This window comes from Buteo buteo, chromosome 23 (genome assembly GCF_964188355.1).
Source record: "Buteo buteo chromosome 23, bButBut1.hap1.1, whole genome shotgun sequence".
NCBI classification, from domain to species: domain Eukaryota; kingdom Metazoa; phylum Chordata; class Aves; order Accipitriformes; family Accipitridae; genus Buteo; species Buteo buteo.
The window spans coordinates 17,489,044-17,512,942 of NC_134193.1; the positions used below are offsets into that span (position 1 = coordinate 17,489,044).

Sequence of the window (23,899 nt, forward strand, 5' to 3'; positions counted from 1 at the left end):
TGTTAATATCACCCAGCCACAGATTAAAAAACTGATCTCCTCAAAGCCTGTCACTATGGCAGTCTTGGCACCTCTTGTTCAGATGAACAGAAACCTCTCATTTTTTTCCGAAGCCAAAGGGCGGGCTGCCTCCATCCCTTCTCCCTCTGGAGCACATAGCGGTCCATGGAGGAGCAGAGCCAGTCTGGCTGCTGGCCACTTAAATAACAACCCCTGCTTGTTCTGAGAAAGACCTTCTCCATCCATCATTGCTTGATGGAGTTGGTATGAATGAAAGGTCAAACAGGTTTCAGCACCAGGTCTCACCCTATAAAGAGCAGAGGAGTGCCCTGCCAGCCTGTTACCTTGTACTTATCTAGAAAACATTACCTTTCAAAGAAGTTCCCATGGGAGGCAAGAAATGTGAGACAGCAGCTTCCCTCACCCACACCAATGCTGTAGATCAAGCATGGCTTTAAACACCTCTCCCCTACCTTTCACTCCTATCCCTACCAGGTAACATGACCTGTGTAGCTCCACCTGCTGAAAACCACTTGATACCAGATTAAAAAACACATTTGTCTCCTGCTGCAGAGACTGTCAGCATTCACCATGGCCAAAGGGCATCAGCAACATTGATAAACCTTGCTTGATCCTCAGCTGCTGTACATTGCTCTGGGTAGTTTTGTACCAGTGTAGACCAGGTAAAGCTCTGCTTTGGACCACCATTGCACCCAAATACTGTAAGGTCCTTGGGGATGGTTATTCATTCTGCTTGTACAGCACAGTGAGACTCTGGTCTCTGACTGCAATAGAGGCTCAGGCAAAAGGGCTTTAAGGTTGGGCATCTGGATGCAAAACCCTTTCCTCTTGTTGTAGGGAAGAACCTCTCAGTTGCATTTTCTAGAGACAGCAAACAGAACAAAGAAACCGCACCGTACTGGTACATCAGAATTTTACAAGGGTTCAGACATGATCAAAGGAATTATTTCACAAGGGCAGATTTATTTAGACACATATATGATGTTCCACTTCACCCAAATCCCAAGCTCATCCATACCTTTCCTTGTTGGACTGTCCCTTTTCACACAGACACTGACCAAGGACACACACTGACCCAAGGGACTCTGTGATTTTGTACCCTTGACAAGGATTTTTAAGCCTGCCCAAGGCGAATCATGGCTCCAGCTCTTGAGTAAAGATTTCAAAGACAGAAGAGAATTGCTAAACCCTTTGCTATGAACTACCACGTTAAGAAGAACTTTCATCATCTGCAAACCTAAATTTTCCTACCTGCAAAAGAAGGATGACAGTCTCTTGACTCCCTGGGTGTTGCTAGGATTAGACAATGTTTGCTCAACATTAATGTAGATTTTGGTGTCTTGTGTTATTGCTACTGTCACATTATAGAAAGGTCAATGAACACATTTCAGTGAGTCAGAGCCCTTCCACAGTGTTAGCGTAGTCCTCAGAGCTTAGCCAGCCTCTGTATTTGGATAAAGCCCAGCACAACCCCACTCTTAAAAGATCCCAACGTACGTCAGAGTAGCAGCCCTTTCCTGTTGCTGCCTCATCTCTATGTTTAGGATAAGGAGCGCTTGGAAGATGATGCTGAAATTGAAGCAGGGAAAGAAAACAAACCGAAACCACACATACGGGGCAGGGGGGGAAGGGTAAAAATAAACCAAATTCCCCTCAGAAAAACTCCGAGCATTAGAGAGCATCTAGCTAGAGTCAGAAGGCAGGGATAGAAGATATGTGTTTAGGTAGAAATTAAACTGAACATAGGGAAAAATGAGTCTCCTCCTTCTTCTTCTCCAATTAGAAACCTTCAGCGAGAACCTCTTGCCAGCCCAGCACCTCATGTAAAACAGCAGTCATGTTACCAAACCTTTTTCATAAAGCACATGGAAATATTGAGGACCTTATACATTCTCCAACAAAAATACAGACTTTTTCTGGGAAAAGCATTGACCCTACAATTCTTACCTGGAAACCTCTTGTACTCCATGAACTCAAGGCAGGGCTGCAACACCGATTCCTAGCACCCTGTCCCCTGGCTGGAAACATTATGTTTCTTGGCTCATCAGACAAATGCGAGGTTTGCTGCCTCGTGATCAGAAAGCCATGCTAACCAGCCATATCCCAAATTCTCTAGGCTGTCTGCCATGTAGCTGCGAGCCCAAAGTCCCGAGAATGCTGAGTTTAAACCAACAACGTACAAATCAAACTGCGGGTGGGTGACAGAAAATTTCAACACACTGAAAGCAGAGCCAGGCCAGGCAAAGGTCTCATCTGGGACTTTCTTCTCTCCTCATCCTTAGCCTTAAGTACTCCATCTCTGCATCCTTTATCTCTCCCTTTGCAACACATCCACCCCATTTCTACTACCTCTCCTATCACAATAGGTTTAGCACTCCGAATTACTCACTGCAAACACCCCACATCCTCTGGTTCATACCACTGCCCCCCAAATCCTTACCTTCCCTCTTCCTGTAATCCCCCCATGCCCTTACCTCTCCCACACCCCCACCTTCCCACCACACCACCTCTACTGCTGATCAACACGACAAATCACAGATACCCCGAGCCAACTATTGCACACCAAACACTTTTTGAAAGTTCTTCTCTGCTACAAATTTTCAGCTCGTAGCAGCTAATTCAAGATGACCCACTGCTGGCTGACCACCACTACCCCTTGTGCTGGTCAGGAGAACAGTGTGAATACATGACGGGATACCAGTTCTGTGGCCAGGGCACAGGAGGGCGTTGAAATGGAACGACGTGCTCATCAGCACAACACAACAAGCAACAAGAGTTGCAGTGTGGACTGTGTGTTGCGGGGTCTGTGCTCCACTTGGAGCTTCCAGACAGCTGTTCAAGGAAATTGCCATCAATGTCAGCCTCACCACCACTATTAGACATCTCATCCATGTCTGGGCCCAGCTTGAACCCATTTAACTTGTAAGGGATAATGAGATAACAGCATGACATGTTGCAGCTGAAGGTTATTTAAACACCCATCTGGTACCTGTTATGCAGCATACATCCTATTGTTGTATAGGAAATATATGCCACCTCCCTCCCACATGGAAAGGAGAAGATCTATAGATGTGTCCCATGCTACCCATTCTTTTTGCATAGATGAGGTAATTCTTCTTTGTGTTCTTTCTAGCATATCACTTTGCATTTCCTGTCTGCACTTTGGGACATGCAGTCCCTTCCAGGCTGGCAAGACTTTGTGAAAGGACACAAGACCGCAATGAAAAATTTACTATGGACATCTCGTTCCCCCTTCACACATCAGTCAGAAGAGGCTCCACACCATCCAGGTTTGAAAGGGTGAACCATAAACCATGAAACTGATTCACCCTTTGCAAGACACAACTTGGCACTACACTTTATCCCAGAGAGATTCAGGGGTGACAGTCTATTTCAGCTTATTCCAGCTCTCCATCTTCCTTTGTGTAGGATAACTTTGGCTGTTCTTGGTCTCTTGCTTAAATTGCCTACGAGGCTTTTGCTCTCTATGAGCCCTCAGCAGCCATGAGGGCCGGGTTGTGTGGTATCCCAAGAAATCATATTTCATAACACGAGTGGTCGGCTTTGCAGATGTGTACTCCTCTCCTGTTTTTCTCAGGCGTGACTCAGTTTTCTGCAGAAGTTGTTCTACCCTGTAAATCCTGGACCAAAACCTTTGTCTGACACCCCATCTAGTGTTCAGCACAGACAAATGCAGACGACCGGTGCATCAAGGAAACAGTTGACTGGAAAATTCCCAGCATTTTTTCAGTGGTATTAAACCACCTTTGTAAAACTATCATTTGAGCCGTCTTGGAGAGCTCTGACAGAGTCCAGGCAACATGGAAACCTGCATATGCCACTGTCAATTCCTTCCTCTGGCCTCTGTGCAGCCTCCAGGTGTCCTAACAGAGAGATTGCAGCCAGAAAGCCCAGCAAACCCCACTCCTCAGGTTTTAGCTCCTCGCAGCCCAAACCCTGAGGCTTTGAGGACACCCCTCTGTAGGTCAGACATCTGGGCAAAACACCTTGGAATAACGACCCAAGAGCCTAAGCTATACCCACATCGAGATGGCAGCTGACAGCGAGGACTTCCTCCAAACAGGGAACAACAGGGCTTCCCAGGTGCTCGGCAGTTGGCAGCACAGGGCGCTCACTTCAAAAGAGATGTCAAATCTTGAGCATGTATTTTGAGTACTAAATAACACTGCTCAGTGTTTTTCCAATGAGATTTTAAAAATAAAATGAGAATTACTTAAATGTCTTTTCACATTTTTTTCATTAAAAAAAGTGTTTGCTGAGAAAATGAAAGCTGTTTCAGTGTCTGTCCTTCCCCTTCGCAAACACACTTATTTGGTGGTGCAGTGGATCATGAAGTTATCAGGACAAAATATCTGCTCTGAGAACTTGGTTTTAATAAACCAGCTTTGACATCTTCAGTCCTGTGAGTTGCAGAGCTCCAGCCACTGCTACAGAAATCTTTGGACTCTGCGATGCTGGCTGCACAACTCACTCTGAACTAAGCCCAAAACAAGCATCACTATATTCTTGGTTAATCACCAGACCAATTAGCACCTTGGTTAAGATGCAGTGAGGTTCCAGTCCTGCTCCCCTCAGAGCTGGGATTGTTCTGATGAAACTCTCCCTCTACCCACATGGCAATACCCTGTTCACAACACTTTCAGTTCTCAAGGAGTAGCGTGATAAGTCTGTTAACTCATTAACACCTCCAGCTTACAGGAGACTTGGCTTCCATCCTCTTCAACAGCCTCAAGCCCCACGCTCCAGGAAGTTATTCTGCAATTTCTGTTTTGCTTTCCTTTCCTGCTGAGCCAGGCTGGCTTTCAGTTCCCACCATGAAGCTTCTGAATGCTGCTGTATTCTTTATTCTTGTGCCCACTTTGACGCCAGCTTTGGACCCTCTCAGCACTTCAGCCCTCATGGGGAGTGCTGCTGTCGCTTGGCAGCTCCTCTCCTCTCAGTCCTGGCTCAAGTGCAGTCTCCTGGAATGCTGCAATATGAAGGACACGCTGAACTTCTCAGGTAAGGCAGCGGCAAGGGCACCTTGAGCCAAGTTGTCAGTGGGACAAGCTGATGGTCCTTCCCAGGGTGGTGAGGGCTTCCTTTTTAATGCCAACCTCCTTTGGGGTGGTTGTGGGAAGATAAGAGTTACTGCCCACAGTGGCTTTAGAAGGCAAAGGCTGTACTAACCTAATATTGCTTATCCCACAAGTGGTCATGTACGCTGCTTCTCATGGCAGTACTGGAGCATTTTCCTTGCTGGTGTCTTGGTTTATATTGGCAGAAGCAGGCAAAATTCTGGAGGTGAATTCAAGGCTAAGAGCTAATGAAATAATCCCACATCTTCTTGAGACAGACACCCCAGTGGTATCCCACACCCCAGTTGGTGGCTGCCTGTAATACATGTCAAATGAGTAGCAATTAGTGGTAGGTCTAGATTCAAAACATGCTGCTTCGCTTGCCTGAGACAAGCAGGCTGGCAGTTCTCAGTGATTGGGGAAGAAAGGGTTGTTTCACTCTGCCTGCAGGGAACTAGCACATGGTCTGAAAAAGAGCTTATGCAACAATCTAACCACCAACTCCTGATCCTGCCACTTAGAAATCCCCCTTCTCTTTGTCATGGGATTACAAATATTGCTTCATTTCAGTGCTGGGCCACAGATTTCAAAACAAATCCTCAACTGTTGGAGACCTGTGTGCCTCCAGGTACTTCAGTATGTCACTTCCTACCAGCTGTGGATCTGGCTGCTTACAAACAGGCTGTTTGCTAGTACTTTAGCCAGTGAAACACCAGTTGTGGTACTTTTTTTTAAGAGAACTTGATACAGCAACAGAAGCACGTTTTTCTATAAATGTGAGGTATACTAGATGCTACTAAAATAGTTAACAAGAATTTAGCACATGCAATGAACAAGTCTCTGCAAATCTCTTAGATCCCATCCTATGACTTTATAGGAGACAGTAGCTGCAATACCAGTGGGAGTCCTGCCTATCTCATACAAACTGCTTGGTTCCCATAAATGCTATCAAGAGTCTGATTCACGAGTCTGTACCTCAGCTGGATTCTCTGCTGATTCACAATCTTGTTATGGCCAGAGGGTGGCAAACATTTGTTCTCCCTGATGGTCATTCAGCTGCAACCAAAAAAAAAAAGAGAGGAATAATACGGCATTTTCTGACTATTCCCTCCCCTCATTCCTTCAGTTATAAAGATGGATTTGGACCGAAAAGTCTTTGGCCAGCATCTTGCTATCCAGATAGTTCTGAGAGCTCTGAGTGCAAATATGCGCTCCAAACGGCCCAGGAAGCCCCTGGTGATGTCCTTCCATGGCTGGACTGGAACAGGCAAATCATTTGTCAGCAGTATCATTGCAGAGAACCTCTATCGTCTTAATATACCAAGACGGAAGTTTGTGCACCACTTCAGCACAGTACTGCATTTCCCACACCTTTCTCATATCCATCTCTATAAGGTACTTCAAGCTTTATCTCACTTTCTCCAATTTATCTGCAACTGCGAGTGCAAATCCCAGATAATTTTGCCTCTTCTCACAGGAACAGCTGCAGAATTGGATTCGAGGCAATGTCAGTGCCTGTCCAAGGTCCCTTTTTATCTTCGCTGAAATGGATCAGATGCCACATGGCCTAATAGACTCTATCATGCCATTCCTTGGCTACCATGAAGAGATTGATGGTGTTTATTATGGCAAGGCGATCTTCATCTTTCTGAAGTAAGGGAAGCCAAAGGCCAAAAGGGAATTATGGTCCCAAAGAATCAGCAGGGACAAAGGGAGTAACAGCTGCTGATAGGTTTGTGGCTGACTGCAGCATGGCTGAGCAGCTCAAGGTGCCTCACTGTCTGCCTTTACAGCATTTTATCAATGAACATGCCCAGCCTTCGTGTCAGCCAGAAGATCTGAGCTATTCAACACTATAGAGGTGAGCTGTCCCTGGGGTGAAAAGGCTCCCATTCCTCAAGTGAGCTTCCAAAAGTACTGGAGATGCCACTTCCACAGTGGTCAGTAAATATGTTTTCTCCAGCTCTGTAACACCACTGTTAGGCAGAAAGGTCTTTGTAGGATGGATGGGACCCCCCTAGGTAGCTCTTTAGATGCAGAGAGGGGGAAACTCACCTATTGAAGACCACTTGCATACACAGATCAAGGCAGCACAATTCCTCCAGGTATTTTTCCTGGGAAATCCCTTTGCTGAGGGTCACCCCAGCTCTGTTCACATTGCATGACTGAAGCAAGCCCAAACCCCAAGCTTTGGCCTGGTGTACCTCTCAGCTTGCCTTTATGTTCAAACACATAGCCAACTACCCATTTCAGCTTGGGGCAGCAATTACCACAGTGAGTAGCAGCTTGTTAGAGGGCCCCTCAGTAACACCTGGCTGTATGACCAATCCCCCTGCTCTGCTGCAATGACAAACGCAGTTGTTCAAGCCACTGTGCCAGAGGAGTGCTCATACCATCAGACACTGCTGTCATTTGGGAGACAGTGTAGTCCTTCTCACTTCCCATCTCTGGGCAACACCCACATGTAGGGACATCTCATCTCCACTCCAGTGCAGAATCACACAGTGACTTAAACCACTGCCGAGATCTGAGCAACAAAGATGGCAAAAATACAGCTCTAATGAGCCAGTGAATCTCTTTCCTAACAGCAATGCAGGTGGAGATAAGATAACAGAGATTGCCCTTGATTATTGGAGAAGCCTGAAGAGAAGAGAAGACATTCCTGTGAAGAAGCTCCAGTCTCTGCTCTCAGAGGAAATTTTCAGGAACAGAAACAGTGAGTACCTCTGGGCTCAGTCCCAGGACTGCTGATGTCTTCTGCAAAATGGTCCATGAAGTATGCAGCAACGCACTGGCCGCCACAGCACACCAATGGTAAAGCTCCCTATTCTCTCTGCCAGGTGGCTTCTTTCACAGTCAACTGATCCAGAAGAACCTGATCGACTATTTCATCCCTTTCCTTCCTCTTGAATATAAACATGTGAGACAGTGTGTCCGGGAGGAGCTGCGCATGCAAGGGCATCCCGAGGATGAAGACCTCATAGCAGAGATTGCCTTGGCAATGACTGACTACCCCAGTGAAGAAAGGCTCTACTCCAGCAAAGGCTGCAAGACTGTAGCCTCCAGAGTGGCTCTGAGCATCTAAGCGTTACCAGGCTGAATGCCTCATCTTGTGATGGAAGAACCAGTAACTCCCTTTTCCCTCCCTGAAGCTCAGTCTACACGCTCTTCCCTGAAGGGATTCAGGCTGTTCTGTACCAGAGGCACCTTCTGTAGAGCCCCTGAATAAACACACCGGACATGGCAACAATCGTGGTATAGAGTAAGCAGAAGAGGGACATACGTGGGTGATGAGGTTTGCTCTCTTTGCCACAGAAACACTCCTGAACGAAAGTATTTTGAAGAGGAAAATCTCCCACTTTTGTGGCAAGAGCGTTTGCACCTTAAGTCCCAGCATTGCCCTAATTAATAAAATCTGTTAATAAATGACATTCTCAGTAATAGTATCAGTCTGGTTTATGCTGGCTGTCACCTGCGTATCTCACAGAAATCGCACCGGAGACCAGCACCACTGTTCCTGCTGTACAGGTGTGGAAACCCAGGCACAAAGGATGAGTTTTGCAGATTGTCCAGCAGGCCCCGGTCAGCGGCAGTCTCCTGGTTCAGCAGCCCATCGGTGCGGCACCGCCGCCTCACGCCGATGCGGTTACCCCATCCTGGCCGAGCTGTCTACGTTGCGGAACACCGTGTGCCAGTGCTGCTGATCGTCAAATGAAAAGCCTGCGGAAAAGCCCTCCTCATCTCCACACCATGTCTCCACACCGTTTCTCCCGCAGGCTGCGGGCAGCTCCTCCGGGGTTTGCTCGGTCGGATGCAACCACCCACGCCCGGTGGTGTGCTCCCGACCCTGTCAACCCCAGCCGCCAGTGGGGAAAGAGGGAGAGGAGGCTTATGCCTGTGGCACGGGACGGCATTTGCGCCCGTGTCCTGCAGGAAAAGCCGGTGGGGTGGAGGGGAGGGACGGGGACAGGAGATGGGGCCTGGGTGGCTCCGAGGGGCGACGGCAGGGACGCGGCCTCGCTCGCTCTGAGGGGAGCGAGGGCGCCCAGCTCGCCCCGAGGCGATGGAGGCGATAAGGACTCCACGAGCCTCGCCTCTCCACCTCAGGGCGCTAATGCCGTCATACAGCGCCCCTAGCGTCACCTCCCCACACACCGTTCCGTCACGGCTCGCCGACGTCGTCAAAAGGGCAGCGAATGCCGCCCGTGCCCTTCACAAAGATGGCGGCGGCGGCTACGGGCGGGGCGGGGGCGTTTGCCCGCCCGCAGCCGGTGGCGGGCGGAAGCGGGGCCGGGCGCGGAGCCGCCATGCCGCGGGCGGTCGGGCTGCTCTGGCTGCTGCTGCCGGGGCTGGCGGCGCTGGAACCGCTCAGCGTGGGCCTGGCCATCGGCGTCGCCTCGGCTCTCACCGGCTACTTGTCCCACCCCCGCTTCTACTGCAACTACGTGGAGTGCTGCCCCAGCGCCGGGCAACGCCTCAACGCCACCGGTACGGCGGGGGCTGGGGGGGGGGGACACGACGCCGGGCCGCCCTGGGCTCCCCGGCCCTGCCCCGGAGCTCGGCCGGTAACCGGTCACTGACCGGGGCGGCCCCCGGTGTGCCTGGCAGTGGCCGTGCCGTGCTGAGCCCAGTGCCCGTGGGTGGCCGTGCCGAGCTCACCCGGTGTGTGACCGGTGCCCAGAGCCTGTTGGTGGCCGTGCCGAGCTCGCCCGGTGTGTGACCGGTGCCCGGTGCCCATTGGTGGCCATGCCGAGCTCGCCCGGTGTGTGACCGGTGCCCGGTGCCCGTTGGTGGCCATGCCGAGCTCGCCCGGTGTGTGACCGGTGCCCGGTGCCCGTTGGTGGCCATGCCGAGCTCGCCCGGTGTGTGACCGGTGCCCGTTGGTGGCCATGCCGAGCTCGCCCGGTGTGTGACCAGTGCCCGGTGCCCGTTGGTGGCCATGCCGAGCTCGCCCGGTGGGTGGCCGGTGCCCAGTGCCTGTGGGTGGCCGGTGCCCGGTGCCTGTGGGTGGCCGTGCCGAGCTCGCCCAGTGCGCGGCCAGTGAGCAGCACCCGTTGGTGGCCATGGGGTGCTGAGCTCTCCCTCTCCCCGCAGCACTGAAGGCACAGCTGGACACCAAGCTCTTTGGGCAGCACCTGGCCAAGGACGTGGTGCTGAAGGCGGTGATGGGTTTCAGCAACAACCCCAGCCCCAAGAAGCCGCTGACGCTCTCGCTCCACGGCTGGGCCGGCACCGGCAAGAACTTCCTCAGCCAGATCTTGGCGGAGCACGTCCACCGCGCCGGCCTGCGCAGCAAGTTCGTCCATCTCTTTCTGGCCACCCTGCACTTCCCCCACCATGACCAACTCAAGCTCTACAAGGTGAGGAGGCACGCAAGGGAATCCAGTTACACCGAGTCCCTAAACCCCCTAGTACGGGGGTTTGGCTGTTTGTGCTGCACACCTCCCTCAGATACCTGGCAGCTGGACAAGTACAGCTGGGTATTTCCAAAGTTGGTGCTTAGGAGAGATGGAGGGGGAAATCCATGCAGAAAGTGAAAGGCACCAAAATACTGAGAAATCCAAAGAGAGTAATTTCCTAGTGCTGTCCTCTCACTGATGCCATCTGGTGATGCTTGCTGTTAGGAAAGAATCCCGTCATCAAAACTGTACGTACTGGTTGGCTGGGATGGAGATGACTTCCTCCATAGCACCCTCTGTGGTGCTGTGTTTTGCATTTGTGCTGGTAAGGCACCAGTGTTTTAGCTGTTATGCAATAGTGCTTGCACAGCCTCAAAGCTTGCTTTTTTTCCCCACTTAGAGCGAGCAGGCTGGGGTGGGCAAGAAATTGGGACAGGACACAGCCAGGACAGCAGACCCCAGGCGGTCAAAGGGATATTCTGTACCATATGCTGTCATGCTCAGCAATAAAAACTGGGGTAGAAGAAGGAAACAGTGGGGGGCATTGGCTTCCAACGTGGCTGTTGCTCTAACACTGGCTGGGCATTGGTCTGCATATGTCAGGGGGCTGAGTGATTTCCTTTGCTTGTTTTTTCCTCTTTCCATCACCTATCAAACCTTCTTTATCCCAACCCATTAATTTTCTCACTTTTATTCTTTGTCCTCTCTCCCCCATCCTGCTGGGGGAGTGCTTGGCTGCTGGCTGGGTCAACCCACCACGTACTGTGCCATGAGAAAGTGTAGCCTGCAAGAGACATTTTTCAAGTGACTTCATTCCTTGGCATTGGAGAATTCTGATCTTCATGTTTTAATGTTTGAAGGTACCTAAAACTGAAGTACTGATAGATGTGGTTTCTGTATGAAAGGCACAACACTGATTTTATTTTTTAAAACAAAAAGAAGCTTTCTTTTCTCCAAGACTTCTTATCTCAGCCTGGTTTTCATGTCTTATCCATACACTAAGCAGAAAGAATCAGAAAGTCTTTCCTCCGTGAGCAGGAAAAGAATTAACAGTTAAATTCAGTGTCATGTGTCAAAGGGATCAGTCACAGAGTTTATGGTCCTCCCTCAGGAAAATGTATAACCATTGAGTGTGGGATGCTGACATTTGAAAAGGTGTCCCTAGGGTCTGTCACATACAAGCATCTTGCAATACATCTGGAAGAGACCTAGTTTTTGAGTGTTTTTCAACCTCTTGTTCCAGGAGCAACTGCAGAACTGGATTCGGGGCAACGTCAGTGCCTGTCCCCACTCTATCTTCATTTTTGATGAGATGGACAAAATGCATCCAGGTCTCATTGATGCCATCAAGCCATTCTTAGACTATTATGAGCAGGTTGATGGGGTGTCCTACAGGAAAGCCATCTTCATCTTCCTCAGGTCTGTAGCACCTATTTCAGTCATTTTGAGATACTGAGATAAATCTGTGTTTATGATGATAATAATGATGTTCCTATGGGACTTAAAGAATAGCAAAAGAACCGCTCTGGAGTGAAGACCCTCTCTGTAAAGACAGAGGGGGAGCACTATGAGCTCTTGCGTGGCCTGTGGCTGTAGTGGAGCAGGTCTGATGCTGTGCAGCAGACCACTGCAGCATGCTGAGCTCACGAGCCTGGCCCAGAGCATGGGTCATATCAGAGTTCACATGTTGGGGAAGTTCTCTGGGATGGGTGCATCATGTACTGGGTCTGGCTGGCAGGGAGTTAACTGTCTTCACAGCAGCTGGTTTGGTGCTGTGTTTTGGATTTGTGGCTAAAACAGTGTTGATAACACACCAATGTTTTGGCTATTTCAGGATGGTGTTTGCAAAGCCTCAAGGCTTTCTCTTTTTCCCCACTCTGCCCCAGTGAGTAGGCTGGGGTGGGCAAGAGGACGGGAGGGGACACAGCTGGGACAGCTGACCCAAACTGGCCAGAGAAATATTCAACACCATGTAATGTCATGCTCAGCAATAAAAACTGGGGTAGAGAAAGAAGGGGGGTTTCAGCTTCCAAGGTGATGGTTCTTCTGAGACTGCCTGGGTGTTGGTCTGACTGTAGGGGTGGTAAATGATTTCCTTAGCTTTCCCTGGTTTTTTTTTCCTCCTCTTTTCATTACCTGTTAAACTGTCTTTATCTTGACCCACAAGTCTTCTCACTTTTGTTCTTCCTATTTTCTCCTTCCATCCTGCTGAGGTGGGAGGGCATAATCAAGCAGTTGTGTAGGTGCTTGGCTGCTGGCCAGGGTCAACCCACCACACACTGATGGCTATTTAAAGAACTGGAGACTTTCCTTAAATTTTGGCTTACAGGTTTCCATTTTGGTGATTTGTTTGACATCAAGAAGATTAGCAATACATGTAACTGGCTAAAAAAGAAATTCTGGTTCAGTTGTGTCTGTATTCACCACTGTGCATTTTTCTTTTATGAATAGCAATGCAGGTGGTGACTTAATTAACAAAGCAGCTCTTGACTTCTGGACAAGTGGAAAGAGCAGGGAAGAGATTCAGCTGAAAGACCTGGAGCCCACGCTATCTGTAGGAGTCTTCAATAACAAGAATAGTAAGTCACTTTCCCCAGAAAATGGGAAATTCATTTTACTTCATAACATAGGGTTCATCTCTGCAATCTGTACTGCAGCCTACCTTGACCCTGCCCAGCTTCCTGTGACCCCAGCTTCCTACAGTGGCCTGGCCCTGTGCCCTTCTGTCCCTTCACACCAGTGTCATGCCCTCACAAGAGAATTTTTGGCACAGAAGTTGCTCTGCATGCACAGTGAAGGGTAGCAGTGACAATTGCAAGGTACCATCAGTCTGATCCATCCAGCTAACTGGCATGCTTTTCTTCCTTGGGCAGCATTTGAGACAAACTGCTTTGTAAATTCAGTCTGGCCTGCAGATCCTATCTTATGCAGGCTCAAGTTTAGAGAAACTCCTTCCTATGTTTGTTTTTTTTTTTTTTTTTTTTTCTCCCAACTCCTCCAGGTGGACTGTGGCACAGCAGCCTCATTGACAGGAACCTCATTGACTACTTTGTTCCCTTCCTGCCCCTGGAGCACAAGCATGTGAAGATGTGTGTCAGGGCTGAAATGATAGCCCGTGGCTATGCTGTTGATGAGAAGATTGTTCAAGCAGTGGCTGATGAGATGACGTTCTTCCCAAAAGAGCAGAAAATCTACTCTGATAAAGGCTGCAAGACCGTACAGGCCAAGCTGGATATTCATGAAGACACTGTGATGAGAGATACAAAACCCAAGGGTTGATTACCCTTTAGGTCTCCAACGCACTTTCAGACCTTTTGCAAATTTGTATATTTGCACTTAAGCTTTTTTACTGTTGCAGGGAATATGGTGAAAATACCAGAGTGAACTGTGTGGGCTTTTAAGTTTTTGGTTGGTTGGTTTTTTAATTTAACATCCCACTGTTCATCTCTGAACTGGCTGATACCCAAATGTTGCCCCCCCCCCCTTTTTTTTTTTTTTAACCTGTAGAGAATTTCTGAGCATGACACATACATAGCACTGGATACAGCCTCTCCTGCTTTATTCTTGCAAGTGCTGGGATTATGAAGTATTTAATTCCTCTTTCCACAAAAACTAGACCAGAGCAAAGGAGAACAGAGGAATTCTTCCAGGCAGTCACATTCCCTTCCTTGTACACGGTCTCGTTCATGGGCTAGTGAAATGAAGGAATGTGTGGTGTGTTCAGGACTATGATAGTGTCTGCAAGTGTGAATACCTCGATGTGTTGCAGTAAGATGGTACAGTGGAAGGCTTCCCGTCAGCAGATTGATGCTGGTGTGGCTTCTACAGGCGAGCATCAGCGATTCAGGGACAGAAGGGCATGATTATAGTTTATATCATCTGAGCTGTGGCATTGTACCACACCTCCTGCTACAGTAATATGGAAAGTCACGATGAACTCCAGGAGATCTGTTACTAAATAGTAGAGAAGGGGTGTGGGCGAGAAGTAACTGCTTGCCCCTGTGATTCTTTGGGGAAAAAGAAATCGTAAAAGAAACTTTACATTCTTCTGAGGGGGCTAAGTGAATTTGTGTGGCAACTCCAGGTCTTCCTAAGCAGAGGGACACATCTGCAGGATCTGACAGAACATACTAGGCCAGTCTCCTGTTCTTAATCGGAAAAATCTCTCATGAGGATTTGACTGTTACAGCTTGTCAGGTTAATTTGCATGCAGGCTCCTGGGCCTGAAGTCTGCAAGATCTTTAGTAGCCCTTCCCAGCTGCACCGAATAGTCTAGGAGTGGATAATGCTACTCTTACCTTGCTTGGAAGACACTTTTGTGACAGAAGTTATTTTTAATAGTGTATTTTTATACTGAAGTGTAAGCAACAGCAATACAACGCTCTTCCTAGAGAGCGACAGAGAAGGGAGTATGGGAAATGGGAGCAATCAAAAATCCCATACCTCACTAGATAAGTATGTTTTGTAGTAGCTTTTAATGTTAAAAAAATGTCTTGTGTGGGAGGGTAAGTGATGAGTTAGGAAGCTGGGAAAGATTGATTTAAGGAAGCTGGGAAAGATTGACTTAACCTTCACCCACTGGTAAGGCTGGGGTTTTAAACTCTCTTGCAAGCTTTAACTCTTTAATCATTCATCACTTGCGGATCAGATACTGTAGTGCAAGACAGAAGTGCCTATCACTTGGTTGACTGTAGTGGTTTTTTAAACTGGTATGAGGGATTGAGCTATTTTTTTGCTGCAGCAACTACTCCCTCACTTGTACTTAAACTTCCTTTAAGATGTGCTGCAAAAAACTTATAGGTCTCAACACTATAATGTTAATTTAAATTACAACAGAGAACTTAGCTTTTATCTTACACTCTAAATTAAAAAGTCAATTGCCTTTTACAGCCCATGTGGAGTTTGTCAAATGTTGGCAAACTGTTCATGCTGATGCAATCTCCAGAGCCAAATGCTAGCTAGCCATTAACCTTAGGACATTGGACTGTTGCCTTTCATATACAGTGTTTTGCCTATTAACTGATTTATTCATAGGTGTATTATGCTACATCCAGTACAGTCTCAAAACACTAAATATTACTACTGTACTGCAGTTGGAATAAATATTGAGTCACTTTTCTCTCTTGGTTTAATCATTTTCAGCTATAGGAAAGTACTAGTTTATGTGGTTTTCAACTAGCTGCACTGTGGCTTTCTGTTAAGCTTCCTTTATTCTTAAAAAGTTGTTTATAACAATAGATAAGCAGATGAAATAGCCTGTTGATATTAAAACATGTTGATTCATCTGACAGCACAGTAAGGAATTCAGCAGTTAAATACAGCTCAGTAGAAACAAAAACCTACGAAAGAGCCTTGAAGTCTCTGCTTGCTCTGCTTCATAGTTTTAACAGATATCTCCCACCATACTGCCAGGCACTGCAGGACAAATATGCCTCAGGTAGCTTGTTTAGCCATTCCTCCTCTCTGCACTGCGTTTGGAAAGCTGTCATTCAAGGTGGCTCTTCACCTCTCCTCCAGCTAGCAAAGGTGTGATAGGACTACAGGCTTTCATCGTATCTCCGTGGGCCAGAGCATCTGCAGCCTCTCTAGCACTGAAAAAAAGCCAGTGTGTAAACAACAGCCTAATTCAAGTGAGGTACAGCTGTTGGCAACAACTCACACCTTACTGAACAGTCAGTTGTTCACACTGTTGTGAACCATGTGTTGTGCTGTAATGATGCACAACAAAACTCATTATGAAGCATATATGGGAAGCGTAAGCTGTCTTGTTCATCAGGACTTTGTACTATGCCTGCACCACTCAGCACACATGACAGCTTGGCTGTTTGGCCCAGGGCGTCAGGCAGATGAATCTCTAGGGCCAGGCTGCCTCTTTCTGTCAAGAGAGCAGCACTAACTACATAGCTGTATTTTAACCATAGCCTCTCATTTTATGAGCACAGCATGAGATCTTGTAACATTCCCTGCAGAAGGCAGCTGAATTAAAGCAGCAGTTGCTCGTACTGGACTTTGGTAAGAACAAAATTCAGTTTCAGCGACTGCTCAGCTACTCTCACCTGGCCAATGGACTGTTTCTCTAGGGATCAGACCTTTCCCCCCTGCTTGACATTTTTCTTTCAAGTTGTCTGATCCGCTCTCAAGTGGCCTGTTGAAAAGAATAATGGCCAAAGTTACCCAGTCACAGCAAGATAGATGGAGGACGGACCTCAGCTTTGAAACCATACAGTCTACCGTACAGTCTAAAGGGAAGGAATAATGACATGATTGGAAGGATCAAATCTGGGAGTGATTTCAGGCACACGTATTTCTTTTACCCAGATGGAAATGCTCCTAGCCAGGTCTGCTGTATTCAAGAACAGAGGAGAGATTAAATGGAGGCAGTCTCCACCCTTTCACTATTATTTCTACACACTCTAGAGGAAGCTTCCATCTACCCTAAGCCATCTAGGGCTATGATACAATGAAATACTTGCTACCAATATATGTCAAATGCTAGTATCCATGCTGCAATGACACACAAAGCAGAACTAAAACATTTAATGCTGGAAGAGCCACAATACTGCTTGGCTGAACTGTTTCTTTTGATGAGAAGGTACCAGATGGCAGTAAAAGTTTATCATTTTCACGTCTGCTTTTTTCCATTAGCTAGTCATTTGCTATAATCAGGAGGTCAAAGAAACAAATACCCAAGTTCAAAGCACTCATTTGCTGACAAATACTAGAACTAATAATTTGCATATTATACAACTTCAGAGTAGAACTGGACAGCTGGAGTCTTACTGGCCCCTTTTTTCCTCTTGCAGAGAAAACATCCAAGATGGTGCCACTGAAAATGTGAGTGGCTTCAATCAGAGCCTGCAGGGTGTTCAGTCAGTGGTACCACAGTGGGAGGAGGAGACAAGAAGCAGGGTTTTAACTAGTCTCTAGCAGACAAGTTCATCCTTATGATACTGTTGAGCACACATACATCTAGAAATTCTGCCTCTACGAAAATGGTGCAAGTGTAATTAGTACCGATGGTCTAGAAGTGCAGTTTCCACTCCAAACTTCATTTGTTTCCCTTTCACAAGGTAGCAAAGAGTCACATCTCCTCCTATTGCCTTTGAACTCAAGAAGGGAGATACCTGCAGTCAAGCACAGCTGAACACTTCAGCCAGAAACGCAGTATGCTCTTCCTCAACAAATAGTAAGTTTGTGCAAAATTAACGTCACTCAATGCAAAGTACATCAGAAGGTAGCTAAGAAATACATTTCCAATGAGAAAAGTTTATTTTGAATAGAAACTGGAGTGAAAAAAAGCCTCTGCAGTGCTCACATTCAGAAACAATTCTGACACTTCGCAGTAACTTCAGTTGACACATTTCACTATTTTTTTTTCTTCAAATGCCTTTGGATCTGTCTTCATCCCTGCCTCAAAGGCATACAGTATTGCGAGAAGATGAAAAAGGGAAACCCCTGCACGCTGGCCCCTGAATTCTACATGCAGGTGAAGAGAAAAAAAACTCTTTTCCATGTCCTTGGTATAAAATTTAACCTGTACATGTTTCCCATTAAGTTACACCCTTTCCATGAAGCTGACTCACCAGTCAGAAAGCACACTTTTCTTCCTCTTGAGGTCACTCCTGGGACAGCATGCTGTGGGCAACTTTATACTTAAAAACCCCACCAAAACCAGAAACCAACTACAATGATCTGGCAGTCAAGGATTTTAACTCACTTCCTTGTAATATTAAGTCTGCCCTCTGAACACTATTCACACCAAAGTTTCATATTCTTGGTTTGACATGCAGGAGACCAAATTAATACCACTGTTTTGAGAAGGACAATGGTACTGCATGATGTTAGATAGAAGACTCTGGATTTTTTTTAACTACAGAATCCCCCCTTATCTTTACTGGAGCCAAGCTGTTCAAGGAGAAAAGACACATATCCTAGTTTTAATGCAGTTATAGGAATATTCCCACACAAGCCCAATGAACGCTTTCGCAGACATAGGAACTTTGATTAAAATTCTCAACATTGTCTAGAGATCATCCACATCAAACCAAAATCCAATTAAAATTAGGTCATAGTCTCAGTCCTTCTATACGTGCCAACAGTCTGCCAAATAGTTCTGACAATCGACACAGGATCTGAGAGGAGTCTTCGGCACTGTCAGACACAGACCCCTGTATTCACAACGCAGTTCGTTCTTACCTTGACAACACAAGGCTGAAGTACTTGGGAGCTGTGACTAGTGACAGAATAAAAATGCAGAGGCACTGCGGCTTATTTACACACCAGTTAAAAAATAATGTTCCCTTCTTTAAAAAGTGCTTAAAAATGAAATGTCCCGGGTTCTCCACTTTGTGATTAAGTTAAATTTGCTTCTTTGCAGGATGTAGCAATAAATTGTTAGAAGTAATAATCCAGCTTTGCATCCACAGTTTTACATCCTTTATCTGAATAAATTCTCTCCTCTCTGGGGAAGTAGGTCATCTCATTGGCTATTCTGGTTAAAATGTCTTCATCCACAGCATAGCCACGTGATTCAATCTCAACCTTAACACACATTTTCACATGTTTGTATTCCAGAGGCAGGAAGGGAACAAAGTAGTCAATGAGATTTCTGTCAATCAAGGTGCTGTGCCAAAATCCACCTACAAAAGGAAAGAGAAGGGGTTTGTTACTACTCCTCCAGTTAAACACTACCATGGGTTGAATGGGAGCAAAAGGTGTATCATAGCCCTCTGCTACACACCAACAAGAATTCACCTGTATTTTTTAGGGCCTTATAATGCACAAGTCCAAATACAAGCCCCTTTTCATGGTACTTTGTACGTAAAGTTTTGGGCAGACACATAAATGTGGTCCATTGGAGCTGAATGAATGAATTCTGAGTGAATGCATTTAAGCCTTGCTCCCCAGGTGCTAGTCTCATACCTTCCCCTCTCTCACCTAGACAAGAACAGATTTGCTCTCTCTCATCAGTTCTCCCAGACCAGCTTTCTTGCTCCTTTTTTGGAGCTTGCATCTAACCTTTTTAAAAAGTACAAAGTTTGCTTCTGTCCTGGTTTCAGCTGGGATAGTTAACTGTCTTCCTAGTAGCTGGTACAGTGCTATGTTTTGAGTTCAGTATGCGAAGAATGTTGATAACATTGATGTTTTCAGTTGTTGCTCAGTAGTGTTTAGACTATAGTCAAGGATTTTTCAGCTTCTCATGCCCAGCCAGGGCACAAGAAGTTGGCACAGGACACAACCAGGGCACCTGACCCAAACTGGCCAACGGTGTATTCCATACCATGTGACGTCCCATCTAATATAGGAACTGGGAAGTGGGGGCAGGGAATCGCCGCTCGGGGACTGGCTGGGTGTCAGTCGGCGGGTGGTGAGCAATTGCCCTGCGCATCATTTGTACATTCCAATCCTTTTATTACTACTGTTGTCATTTTATTAGTGTTATCATTATAATTATTAGTTTCTTCTTTTCTGTTCTATTAAACCGTTCTTATCTCAACCCAGGAGTTTTACTTTTTTTCCTGACATTCTCCCCCATCCCACTGGACGGGGGGGAGTGAGTGAGTGGCTGCGTGGTGCTTAGTTGCTGGCTGGGGTTAAACCACGACAGCGTCCCATGCTAATTTTGGAGCATAACTATGCTAAAACCCCTTTTCACCAGAAGTCCTGTGCAAGGAAACCTAGGAAGCACTGGACTGCCCACAGCAGGGCTGGCATGTCAGCTTGTTGCTCCTAAATAGCTGCCTGAAGGCTTTTAACAGACTGAGCAAGACAGGCTAAGTGGGTTGGGGGCCAAGGAAGTGGCTTCCCCATAATAAAACATTTTATTGGTTAAAGATTTTTCAGCTACTGTAATATCTAGCCTTACTGTCAGGATTTCTGTTTGCTTTCCCTTTAGCCCATTAGTATGTCAATGAATGTACAGTGTAGACCTCCCCCAACATATGCAATCCAATGGACAGCAAACACGCTGGTAGCCAAGGTGAACACAGAGCTCCTTAACCTTCATCTCAAGAGCTGACTGTAGGCCCCAAAACTGCATAGTGCCTCCTTGCTAGCTGAAAACTAGAGGCCAGATCAAGCAGAAATCATAGCTGTAAAAATGCAGCTAAATGCAGCCCACCCCTTTTGTGGAACTTTTACCACCTCAAAAGCAATCACAGTTTTACTCACTATTTTTGTTATTGAAGACAGACACAGACAGTGCATTTTGGATATCTGTGAGCTGTATATCTTCCCTTGTCCTCCCGTTTCTCCAGAAATCTAGGGCCACCTCTGTTATCTTTTCAGCTCCTGCATTGCTAAGTAAAGAGAAAACAAAGATTGTAGCTGGAGGTAGTTATAAAAGGCATCAAGTGTACAGAAGCAAGCCTGTGAAGCCACTTCTTACCTGAGGAATATGAAGATGGCTTGGCGGTAAGACACCCCATCCAGAAGCTCATAGTAGTCCAGGAATGGCTTGATGGAGTCAATGAGTCCTGCATGCATTTTATCCATTTCATCAAATATGAAGAGTGATCTGGGACAGATGCTCACATTTCCCCGAATCCACGACTGCAACTGGTCCTGGGTGGCATAAAAATAAAGGATGCTAAGTGAGTTTGTGTTGAAAACACAGAAAATAACACTTCTGCTTATTGACCTTTGTCCTGAAAGAGTCATTTCAATAGCTCTGGCTTCTTGACGAAAACATTGTTAAAAGCTGTAAATAAAACTTTAACAAAATCTCATGCTGGTTCTGAAAAATTTTAAGACACCCAGAGACAGGATGGGACAAGCAGGAAATCTCCTCATGAGAAAGATATTCCTGTAAACATAGCAAAAATGAAAGTGCACAGTAGGACAAAGGATGGGTACCACCAAAGAACACAACACAAAGCAAAGTCCTGACAAGCAAGATGATTACTTTTGGCAGCGCTTTAGTCTAAACATCCTTAGGTATCAAAGCTACAAACAATATTAAATTTGCTACCTGGACAGCACCAGTGAAAAACTGCAGCTGCAGTCATTGGCAGAAGTAAACAGAATTCAGTTCTCAACCCTGCTTTTTAATAATTCAGAAGTTAAATGAAGACAATTACAAGCCCTTCTTAAAACACAATATTGTTCAGAACGGCTAACGCTTTGTTGTATTTAAAGATTCTCTCACTTAAGTGTTACATTTAAGATCAATAATGAATTGGGAAAAAAAAGGGTTGATCTACTGGCAGATAAATGCAAAGTAACTGTTTTGACCATTTTCAATGATTCTTTTTTTTTTTTTTTTTTATATTCACTGTTTACTCAGTCCCTGAACTGCAGAGGCAAGCACAGGAAGGTGGCATTGGGTGTATTGTGGGTAAGAAGTGATATTTCCTCCTACTGCCTTGGGCAGCAAGTTTCCCAAGTGTATTCACCTTGAAACAAAAGCAGAAAAGGATTCATTTTATTTTAAAACAGCTCAGCTGCAAGAAGAGGGAAAGTAACCTGTAAAAGAGGAAACCGGTATTTATTTCATTTAGAAATCAGGTTTGTAGACCATCCTGTTCCTATTTTTAATATATACAAACTGAACGTAAACATTCAGCACTACAAAAGACAGCAGTACTCATTCAAACTCTGCTGTTAATATAGTTAGAACAGAAAAACCCAGAAAACATGCATTTGAGCTACTGCTCCACATGATATCCACCTGCCTACAGAACTGCGCCAACACTTAGCAAACTGACAGAACAACTCCAAATACATTTATCTGTACCTTTCTGACAACAGAATATTGTGTGATTTTGTTTTACAGCTGGGAAATGGATGCACAGAAAAACTAAATAACCTGCTCAGCGTACGGTAAAACTGAAAAGTACATCCATGCCTCAGAGAGAAAGCTTCAGCTTGCCATGCTACCTGACACACTTGGAGGTCACCAGGTGGTTTCCCAGAACCATGAACTATTAGTTTTTTGCAGTGCCCACCAGCATATCGCCTAACCATGGAAACCTGCTGAATCACACTTAACCTTAAGTCAGTCACATGTCTCAGCAAAGTATAGAATGAAAATTAACCTTATCATTTTTCCCTAAAGAGAGGCTCAAAACACATGCAAAAAAACTTTACATTCACGGGAATACTAGTCCTGGTGGATGTCAGGATTTACACAGTTCTGTACAGAGGATTCCAAAACTGGCACAGAATACATTTAACTGCATAGAATAACAACTAGGTTAATAGTACTGATTGTGCCGTAACATTTATAATTCAATGCCGCAGTCACCGCAGCAGAGCCGTGCCCCACCGCCACGGGTTCCACAGCACACTCTTACCTTGTAGAGATTGATGCTGTGAGCGTGAGGAAAGTGTAAAGTTGCCACGAACTGATGGACATATTTACTCCGCAGACCTCTTTTATAAATGCTTTCGGCGACTATCCTACCGACAAAGTTTTTGCCTGTTCCAGTCCACCCGTGCAAGGAAAGGGCAAGAGGCTTTTTGGCGTTGGTGTTGTTCAAGAAGCCCTTCACGGCCTTTACAACCACCTTGTTCACCAAGTGCTGCCCGAACAGCTTCTTGTCCAAATTCTCCTGCAGAGCTGGACGGAGAGACCGCGCCGTTAACAGCGAGGAGAGGGGACAGGCAACGGGGTCCCGCCGGCTTCTACCTCCTTCGAGGAGGGTCCAGCGGCACCCACCCCGCCGTGAAGGCTGCCAGCCCCACGCCAGCAAAGGGCCGGCCGAGCTGGAGCAGCGCCCTGCGGCCCACGCAAGCCCCACGGGGAGACCACCCCACAGGCCCTGCCCGGGGCCTCCGCCACCATCCCCGACGCCCTCCAGCCACCTCCCGCCGTGTCCCCCTCAGCCCGCCCCGGCCCCGCACCGGCGGCGGCGCGCTGGTCGTGCCGTTGGAGGCAGCACTCCCTGAAGTAGCAGTAGAGCCGCGGGTAGGAGATGAAGCCGGTAAGGGCCGAGGCGGCGGCGCCGGCGATCGCTAGCCCAAGGCTGATGGGCTCCACGGCGTTCGCTGGCCTGAGGAGCGGCAGCAGCAGCAGCACCAGACCCAGGGCCGCCCGCAGCAGCTTCATGGCCGGCCCGGCCCCGCCGGCCCCGCCGCTCCAGCCGCCGCTTCCGCCCCGCAACGCCGCTTCCGCCGCCGCCGCCATCTTGGGTACGGGCAGAGGCGGGGCGGGCGGTGAGGGCGGCCGCCATGTTGGACGGGCGCCCGGGGAGGGGGGGGGCCCGCCGCCCGCCGCCCGCGGCTGTAATTAGCTAAATGGCGGCCTCGCGTGGTTTACCGCAGTAAATACCGCGCTCCCGCTCCAACGTTACGATTCGCAGTGCCGTGTTTGCAGGTAGTCGGAGAGGATGCCACCCCAGACCTGCCGGGGAGACAAACTCGCGCGGTTACCCGGCCCAGAGACCTTTCCCCTTTTCTGAA

The 23,899-nt window shown here is 47.2% G+C and overlaps 3 protein-coding genes across 3 annotated transcripts; 2 read left to right on the forward strand and 1 right to left on the reverse strand.

The window, feature by feature from the left end:
* The first annotated feature begins 4,843 nt into the window (after positions 1-4,843).
* LOC142043585 (torsin-1A-like) lies at positions 4,844-8,448 on the forward strand. Its single transcript, XM_075054918.1, has 5 exons — positions 4,844-5,043; positions 6,226-6,494; positions 6,577-6,752; positions 7,688-7,815; positions 7,940-8,448. Exons 1-5 carry the CDS (start codon positions 4,857-4,859, stop codon positions 8,182-8,184), a joined length of 1,005 nt encoding a protein of 334 aa, XP_074911019.1. The 5' UTR covers positions 4,844-4,856; the 3' UTR covers positions 8,185-8,448.
* Positions 8,449-9,391: 943 nt separating this feature from the next.
* Positions 9,392-15,617, forward strand: LOC142044078 (torsin-1B-like). The gene is made up of 5 exons (XM_075056141.1): positions 9,392-9,587; positions 10,194-10,459; positions 11,742-11,917; positions 12,950-13,077; positions 13,500-15,617. The coding sequence occupies exons 1-5, from the start codon at positions 9,407-9,409 to the stop codon at positions 13,775-13,777; spliced, it is 1,029 nt and encodes a 342-aa protein (XP_074912242.1). The 5' UTR covers positions 9,392-9,406; the 3' UTR covers positions 13,778-15,617.
* A 1,402-nt stretch (positions 15,618-17,019) lies between these two features.
* Positions 17,020-23,590, reverse strand: LOC142044077 (torsin-1A-like). The gene is made up of 5 exons (XM_075056140.1): positions 23,342-23,590; positions 22,792-23,057; positions 20,886-21,061; positions 20,669-20,796; positions 17,020-19,137 (listed from the first exon to the last, which is right to left on the reverse strand). Exons 1-5 carry the CDS (start codon positions 23,544-23,546, stop codon positions 18,893-18,895), a joined length of 1,020 nt encoding a protein of 339 aa, XP_074912241.1. The 5' UTR covers positions 23,547-23,590; the 3' UTR covers positions 17,020-18,892.
* Positions 23,591-23,899: the final 309 nt, after the last annotated feature.